At 43.1% G+C, this 8,475-nt stretch overlaps 1 protein-coding gene across 1 annotated transcript; it reads right to left on the bottom strand.

Annotated features, from left to right (window-relative positions):
- Positions 1–271: 271 nt before the first annotated feature.
- Positions 272–2,883, bottom strand: LOC6505436. The gene is made up of 2 exons (XM_044718045.1): positions 2,759–2,883; positions 272–962 (listed from the first exon to the last, which is right to left on the bottom strand). The coding sequence occupies exons 1-2, from the start codon at positions 2,881–2,883 to the stop codon at positions 272–274; spliced, it is 816 nt and encodes a 271-aa protein (XP_044573980.1).
- Positions 2,884–8,475: the final 5,592 nt, after the last annotated feature.

Genomic DNA, 8,475 nt, shown 5'->3' with positions numbered 1-8,475 from the left:
AGAATGTATGCAAATTAAAAAATTCAACACAAAATCAATAAATGCTAGGAGCAAATGATAACAAATCAATTTTCATGCTTGTTGGACACACAAAAAATAAAAGCTAAGTACGTGGATAATTACTATTTGAATGTTTAGAGTTGGCATATGCGTTATACAAACAGAGGAGGAAAAATTAACTACACAAACAAAGATTACGGATCAACTATAACTAGAGGCACGTATTCTCTACGCTCAACGCATTATCATCACCATCTGCAGCATCGTTCACTCAATTCCTATCCGATGCCTCCTGGTGGTGACCGTAGTGGATGATATAGACACCCTGGGGACTGCTGGGACTCTTTGTGTGCATGTGCAGTTGCTGTCGCTGGAGTGCCTCCAAGGCCTGATCTAGATCGAGGCGATTGCGACTATCGCTTTCGCTGCTGAAGCTGTGCCGCATGTGCTGCAATCCGTTGGCCGGAGCCGGAGCATACGGCTGCTGCTGGGTGGTGAGATAGCTGAGATTGTGGATACTCTGGCTGCGAGCATTGTCTTGGACACTCTCGGGAGTGGTCAACACATATCCGTTGCTGTACAGCGAGTAGCTGCTATTCGCCGGTGAGGTGGCTAGGCTAGTGATACTCTGATACGTTTTCATTGAGTATGCCTCACTCGTGGCGCATTCCGAAGTCTCGTAGGACACTTTCGATTGTACCACAATCGCGTTTGGTTCTTGTCTTGATATCACATCTGTTATGACTTGCTTTTCGGTATCCGTGTAATCGTTGCGCCTGCGACCAATCTTCTTCTCCATGTCAGCCTCCACAAAGTCGCCCAGAGTCCGCGTGGGAAACTTATTCGACTTGGCTGGTGGTGGAACGTCCAGCTTCAGATCCTTCAGCTTTCGCCATCCAGGCGTCGTCGTCGTTGTAGCCGTTGTGATGGGGAAGGAAATACTGGCACTTACCTCGCAATTCCTGCGGTACCAGAGACATGTTACAGCCGAGTCGATATACCCATTTCCGTCTTGCTCCGGTCAGGTCATTCTTTCGATTCCGATTCCGATTTGGAAATCAGTGGTTAATGATGATAAGGTCAACACTGCGCTTTTTCGTGATCTTATGTCCCTTCCAGGCCAGCGATGATAAGATGGCTGCAATTGGAGTCCCAGTGTGTTAGCTAGTCAGCTTGTAATCTAGAGATTATGTTAACCTGTGAACACTGCTGACCACTCGTCATGAGATGGATTGACGTGGCGCGGTAGAAGTATCTTTCCGCATTGTTACTTGACTGGTTGCCTTACGCTCAAGGTGTTTTAAAATCTGCTTCCTTTCGAGATTTTCGGCTTCGAGATTTTCGGCACAGCTCACAGAGTTTGGGGGTTCGTTCCCCCGAATTTATATATTCGACGTGATTGCCCGAGCCCAGAGATAACACACGTTTGCTTCGTTTTATAAATGTCCCCTTTATTTCGATAAAGTTACAAAAGGGTGCATCTCACCGGCTGCTCGTCTCGTCCTCCCGTCGATCCCCGATCAACGCTCCGGGTTGATGCCAATACACACGCCCTCCCAAAGCATGCGCCCAGCAGGACGTATGGTCATGGTGCCTGGTGCCGATTGGGGACACGGTTCCCTCCGTTTGGCTCTAGATGCGGGGCCTGTGCTGTCGCTGTTATCGTCGCTGCTCTCCTGTCGCCGCTGCTCTCTTGTCGTCTCCACTGCCCTTGTCGCTAGAGCTGCTCCTCTTGCTGGTCCCGTTGTCGCCGCTGCTCCTAACACTGATCCTGTCGCTGCTCCTGTTGCTGCTTGTGTCGCAGATCCTGTCGCTGCCCCTATAGCTGATCCAGTTGTGGGTTGTCGCTGCTTCTTCTTTGCGGGTGCCATTGACCTTTGGAATCCTTCGCTTACTGGGAATGCCCTTTCGCCGTGGCCGGCACCTAATCCGAGTTAGCAGATCGATAGGCTCACCTCCCAGGCATACGCCGAGCAGGATGCGCTTCTCGGTTCCTGGCGGCCGGATCAGGGGTCGAAGGGCCTACCTACCTCACAGGACACGCACCCGGTTGCGTTCGCCACTCGCCTCTAAACATCTGCGTGCCTTCTCTCCGCAGGATCTATGGCAGACCAGAGGTTTTTGGCGTCGCGTCTCCTTTAACTCCAGGTGATATGCTGTGCTTACGCCCAGCGTCTAGATCAGGATTCTATTGACTTTACCGGGGTGTCCCTGTATGCTATCGCTATGACACCAGGATACCTGTCGCGTCCGGGAATAACTCAACCCGACTCGATTTACCCTTAGGCTTCAGCTCCACCGCGTATCCTTGAACCTTTTCACGCTTGCTCCTTGATTTCTACTCCTTCGCCTATTCGCTTACCTCCGTCGGACAGGGGGTCCTTGAGCTATTGCTCGCAGATCCTTGCGCACTCGCTTTAAATCTCGCACTTGAGACTGTCGGACTTACCCACGGGTGGTCCTTCAGCTTATACTCCTAATTCCTCCAAGGAAACTTTCCCGCTTGAATTTCAGACTTACCCACGGGGGTCTTTCACTCAACTCTTCCAGCTTCCCTAGAAGACTCGGACCCTATTTGCTCCAGGGGCCCTCCTTATATAGTGCCTGAGGCGCCCGTAAATCTTTGCAAATCTCGCTTCCTGCCTTTAATCCTTCGCACCTTTGTTCTCGCTGTTAACTTCTCCAATTCCCGCCGCATTTCTATCGGCGGGCTTTTTTTGTTGTTGTTTTTTTTGCGGGATCGCACTTTCTGACATACTTCCTTATGTCCATTTGCATCCCTGGCCAGAAGTACCTTCCTACTATTTTCGCAATTGTTTTTCTTCCGCCTAGATGTCCCGCTGTCGGTTCGTCGAGGTTCTCCTTTAGCACCTTCTGCCTCATATCTATCAGCACACACAGCATCCACGATACTACTTCTTCGCATCCGGCTCTATGTGGAAAATGTCGGTAAACCAGGCCTGCCTATTCTACGTACTGTGAGGGTACGAATATTATTTTTTTTAATAATATTCTCGTTTAATAATAACCCACTTCTGTGGGTTTTCTCCTTTTCTCCTCTTTAGTGCGGCTATCCATACACACTCCATGTCTTCGCTTGCTGTGCACTCCTCAACTTTTTTATTTTCGGCTGGCGGAAGAGAGCATCTGGGATTACGTTCAGCTTACTTTTTCTGTACCTGATAACATAATCATACTGTTGCAACTCGAAGGCTCATCTCGCGATCCTTCGAAGTGGGCTCTCTATATTATTAAGCCACTTCAGCGCCATATGATCCGTGATCACGTCGAACATCCGTGGTCACGGTACCCCTCCAGGTATGGCCTCATCTGCCGTACCGCCCATATTATATCGCCCATAGCGTTCGACTGGCGTAAGCGACCACTTTCTCGCCCTCATCAGTGTCCTGCATCAGAACTGCACCCACGCCGTAGTCGCTGGCGTCTGTTTGCAGTAAAAATTTCTTCGAGAAATCCGGACATACCACTGGATTCTCTGCTACCCGCGACTTTAGTTTCTCAAATGCCTCTTGATTTCTCGCCGTCCATTCCCACTTTGTTCCCCTCCGATGGAGATCGTTTAATGGTTTTGCGACCCCTGCGAAGTCTGGGACATAGGGTCGGGTACGCATCCTTTATTTTGATTGTGCGTTTATTTGTCGGAAGTCCCGCACATTCTCCATTGGCCCGTCTTTTTCTTTACCATGACGATGGGTGAGCTGTAAGCGCTATTTGAATGCTCGATGCATCCAGCAGCTCCTCTTCTACTTTTTAATTGATCTCCCCCTGTATTTTGAGATTTTTTGGATAGTATATTTGCTTTATAGGGATGTTGTCCTTCATCGTGATCCTATGCTGCGTTATGTTCGAACAACCCTTTTGGTTTGTAAACGCTACTAGCTCCTCCTCAATGAACCTTTTGTTCCTCTCGCTCTCTCTATCCTCCGAGGATCTTGTTATAGCTATGGACAGCCTATCCTCCAGGCATCCGCTCCATCTTTGTCTTCTCGGGATCGTGACTTGGTGGCCTGTTAATTGTTAATTGTTGTACCAAATTCGGCGAGGAAATCCCATCCAAGCTGGCAATACTAACATATTCAAACTTTTTTTCTAAACTCCTTCCATGTGGGCCACTCCTCATCGTTCATTATGAACCATCTTTGAGCTCTGCCCTGGAGTAATTCTGGCATGTGGATGAATTTCTTAAAAATTTCGTATAAGCTTTAACTTCCTGTCCTTCTAGTTGTTCTTTGCTTAGAAAGGTAAAATGTTCTGTTCTGGAATCTGGAACGACCTGGAATCGATCGCTAGTATGTCCATCTGTAACAATGTTTGGATCCAAATCAATGAGGATATGATGGTCAGCCGCAATCTCTTTCAATAAATCATTTAAATGTCGCCTAATGACACTTCCTTTCCACCAGGGCGGTTAGTCCTCTAGATCGTCGAGCCGTCTTGCCTTCGTTTTAGTGAGGTGACCTTTGGGTCCTCTGAAAGAACTTTCCCGCTAGTCCTAGGCTGTGCCTTGGGCTCGAGGTTTTCACAAGGTCTGTGAGTGCCTTGGCCCTTGTATAATATTCATTACCAGGCATCATTTTTTGAAATTGTGTCCACGAGTATTTGAGCTGGCTTTGTCGCTCATCGAAGTACTCTTCTTTAAGTCTCCGCTCTGCTGAATCTTTTGTAAAGTTTCTTATAAGCTTTCGAATAGCTATACTGCTTTCAATTTGCACATCGTTGAGATTTGGATTATGGGATCTGATTCGGATCCTATGGTAGAGTTTCTAAGAGGTTTAATGGTCGAACTGCCGTGTGGCTTGTGTTAGGTGGTGATACAATAGCAAAGGGTCACGTCGAAGTCACAAGAGGTTCGTCCGTAGAGCGTTATGCCCCCACTATCGTCGAACTTGACGAACCTATTCCTTTTGTATTCGCAACTATCTTAATTATTGATCTGATAATAGGGTTCATAATCAAACAGGTTTTACACGATCAGAGAATTTTGGGGCTTAACTATGGTTACCTCGTTAATGTTAAAGAAATTAAGCTCATTAAGGTTTTTGAATAGTACTGCTTTCAATTTGCTCATCAATGACATGGTAACATCAGATGACACATATGCTTTGTTAAGGTCACTCGACGTTTTGCAGGATAGATGAGTAGCATTCAGTAGAGAAGACTCACTTGAATTGGTTCAAGTTAAAGCAAAGAAACTTTCTCAACAGCAGGATAGCAAAAACAGGGCGCGTTATAATGTGAGATCAAGGGAAGTAAGTTGTGCTACTGGCCAAGAAGTCTTTCGGCGTAATTTTAAGCAAAGTTGCTTTCCGGCTACAACGCAAAATTAGGGCCAGCATTTCTGAAGGCACGTATTGCGCATAAATTGGAAAATTATGAGATTGAAGATCTCCAAGGAAAATTTTTCAGACGCTATCATGCAAAAGATTTGCGCCAGTTATTATGGCGGATTCTGCCTTGGTGAATTTGCACCAAGTCAGATCTTGGTGGGGTTGTGTTGTAACGGCTAGGTTTGAAAAAAGGATTTAGGAATACGCCATCTAGCGGGGGATAGATCAACCACTCTAGTATTGCCATTTGGGGATTACGAATCACCCACAGGTAGTCAGAATTCGTATGCAGACTATCCATAGAATGTCTTATCCAAAGCTGCAGAGTATATGTATATATAAAACGAATATAACCTGTCGAGCAGTCTTGATGTCCCTCGTGGATTTATTTTCCATCTGACCCTCCATAAGAAAGGGGCAGCAAGTGAAGAGGCTAAAGTTTTGTTTCAAAAATTAAACTCAAGATCTAAGATCTGAACTAAAAACTGGTACGTGAATATTACCCAGGAGCGAAATTCCCTGGCAATTATTAAGCCATAATGAGAAAGTGGTCATTAAGGGTATTGGCTCAAGTTGTCATATTTAGGCGGCCTACAAAAAGTTAGAGCCTGCACTGCAAATCGCCGCTCTTCCAAAGTCCAGCTAGGCGTTCGAACGCCGCTTCAAGCGCCGGGTCCCTATCTCAATACACTGGGAAAAGGGAAACATGGGAAAAGTAGATTCAGAAGTCTCAGTGCAGCCTATCACGAGCCGTCAGCAGCATCAATAATAAATAAATTAAGTTAAAGGTTAACAGCAAAAACAAGAAGAAGAAGAACAAGAAAGAAAAACGAAATAAATTAATATGTAAAAGTAAAGTTTTAAAAGATTAAAAAATTGTATATTAAAAATTTCCTCACAGTTTGTTGTGTGACGAAAATATGACTACGTTTATATAAATAATATTATGTAAAATTTAAGTGCAAAAAATTTCTTTTCAAATTTCGCATAAAAAATTAATTATAAACATACATTAAACCACATGCTTTAAAATAAATAAAAAAGAAACAAAAAAAAAAGAAGATTTAAATGAAGTTTTAAATACCAAGAAGTATGAACTAAGTATGTAATTAAATGTTAGCTACATTCTATTGTGGAAAAACTCAACTTAGTATCTGTCAAGAAGTAAGATCGATTAGTATCTGTCTGTAAGTAAACTGTTTCTATGTTCAAACGTATCTATTGCAGGTTCACCTGTTTTAGTAAAGCTTTACAGACTCCAGCTGAGCCTGCAATAGATACGTTTTGAATATTGAAAAAGTTTTAGATAGCCATGACTTTTTGAAAATATGAGATAAAAAACTCCTCTTTAATTGAAGAAAATATTGTTTAACTAACTATAATAAATTCAATAAAATTATTTCGAGTTTTCGCTTAAATCCAAAATTAAAACATGGTATGATCTACTGATTTCAATAAGAAAATAAAAATCTTCTATAGAAAAATGTTTGGAGAAAAATCATAGAAGACCAAAAATTCATGGTGAAAATCAGAGATTTCAACTTTTGATGAGTATTCCAAAGATATGGTAACAACGAGATACAATTTTTTAATTTTGGTTGGTGCACATACATTTCAAAAATGATATGTTCTAGAAACAATGATGGTCATCGCCATTAGAAATTTGATCAATTTCTTCTCTTAGGTGTACCGCGGAAACTGTGGGTGATATAACCTATGTTTGTTCTGGACTTTGGTTCAGGGGAGCCAAAAGGTTATGGAGCAGGTAAAATTATGCGTAGAGGAAAAAAATGTTGGAAATTTTCGGCCTGTGTTATTTGTCGGCCAAACTTTCTGCCGGCTGCTTGTCCCGACAAATGTTATTATCTTTTTTTTTAAGGCGGCTCAGCATTAATTTAATTAATTAATTTCAAAAACAAAATTTAAATTCCTTTTCAAAACGTAGACGAATAGTGGCATTGAACCTGGCAGGCAATTTTTGGAAAATAAATTTAAATTTGGTCAATATATTCCTAACGCATTCACAAAAAGGGTATATTATACCCTTGCAGAGGGCATTATAATTTTGGTCAAAAGAGTGCAACGCAGTGAAGGAGACATCTCCGACCATATAAAGTATATATATTCTTGATCAGGATCACCTCCTGGGTCGATATAAGCATGTCCGTCTGTCGGTCTGTCTGTCGGTTTCTACGCAAACTAGTCTCTCAGTTTTGGAGCTATCGAGTTGAAACTTTATAAGTCGGATAAGTGTATATAAGTCGGAGCGGCCGGGATCAGTCGACTATATCCTATAGCTGCCATATAACTGATTGATCGGAAATACCATAACTTTGGTTAGAGGGTTAGGACTTTCCATACATGTTATATTTAACCAAAATATCTTATGTACAAAATTTCATAAGGATCGGCCGACTATATCCTATAGCTGTCATAGAACGATCGGAATTGGAACTTCATCTGTCTCTTTCAATTTTGCCGTGTTGAGCTTATCTCAATTTTTTTTCCGGCCAGAATGGCAAACTTATTTCGCACGCATATTTCGAATATTTAGAATTCTAAAAGCACCCCAAGACAGCAGCTCATCGAACACCCCTACACTTGCCGACGAGACAGAGCCGGATTACAAATGAAGGCAACGCTCAATAAGGACTAGCATCTTCTCTAGATTATCCGTTACAGCAATAATTATTATAAACTCCTAATATTTGTGGCGCCCAACGAGATGGGGCCATACTGTACAGTGGGACTCATGAATAAGCAAACAACACAGTTATATATTTCGCGACTTTAACCATCTAAACTTTGCCATCTAATTGAAATCTTCCGTATCCTCTCGTATTAGTATGGAGGTTGAATAATTTTTTTAGTTAGTTCAAACTGTACTTTAGTCAGCTCTCCATTGTACTTTTGTACTATCTAAAGTGGAAAGCGTTTCACTACGGGGAAATTAAAAGCGAAAGCTGACTCGCTTTTTCCATATACTTATGCTACATGAAGCTAAGTGCGATGGAAGTGCAGAAAATATAAACTCATGAAAGGGTATCTAAACGCGCATTATTAGTGGCTAGTCAACCTCAGGTAGAAGATATTAGGAGTACGATGGGTCTTGATCACTCTGATACCG

Source organism: Drosophila ananassae (genome assembly GCF_017639315.1).
Source record: "Drosophila ananassae strain 14024-0371.13 chromosome Y unlocalized genomic scaffold, ASM1763931v2 tig00000092, whole genome shotgun sequence".
Taxonomy (NCBI): Eukaryota; Metazoa; Arthropoda; class Insecta; order Diptera; family Drosophilidae; genus Drosophila; species Drosophila ananassae.
Note: the sequence above shows the minus strand (reverse complement) of the source record. Positions and strands in the feature narration are given on the sequence as shown.

Coding starts and splice junctions, on each gene's coding strand:
- LOC6505436 (XM_044718045.1), bottom strand. CDS start 2,883: ATGAGGCAGAAGGTGCTAAAGGAGAACCTCGACGAACCGACAGCGGGA. Junction 963..2,758: donor ATGCAAATGGACATAAGGAA/GTATGTCAGAAA, acceptor CTGGTACCGCAG/GAATTGCGAGGTAAGTGCCA.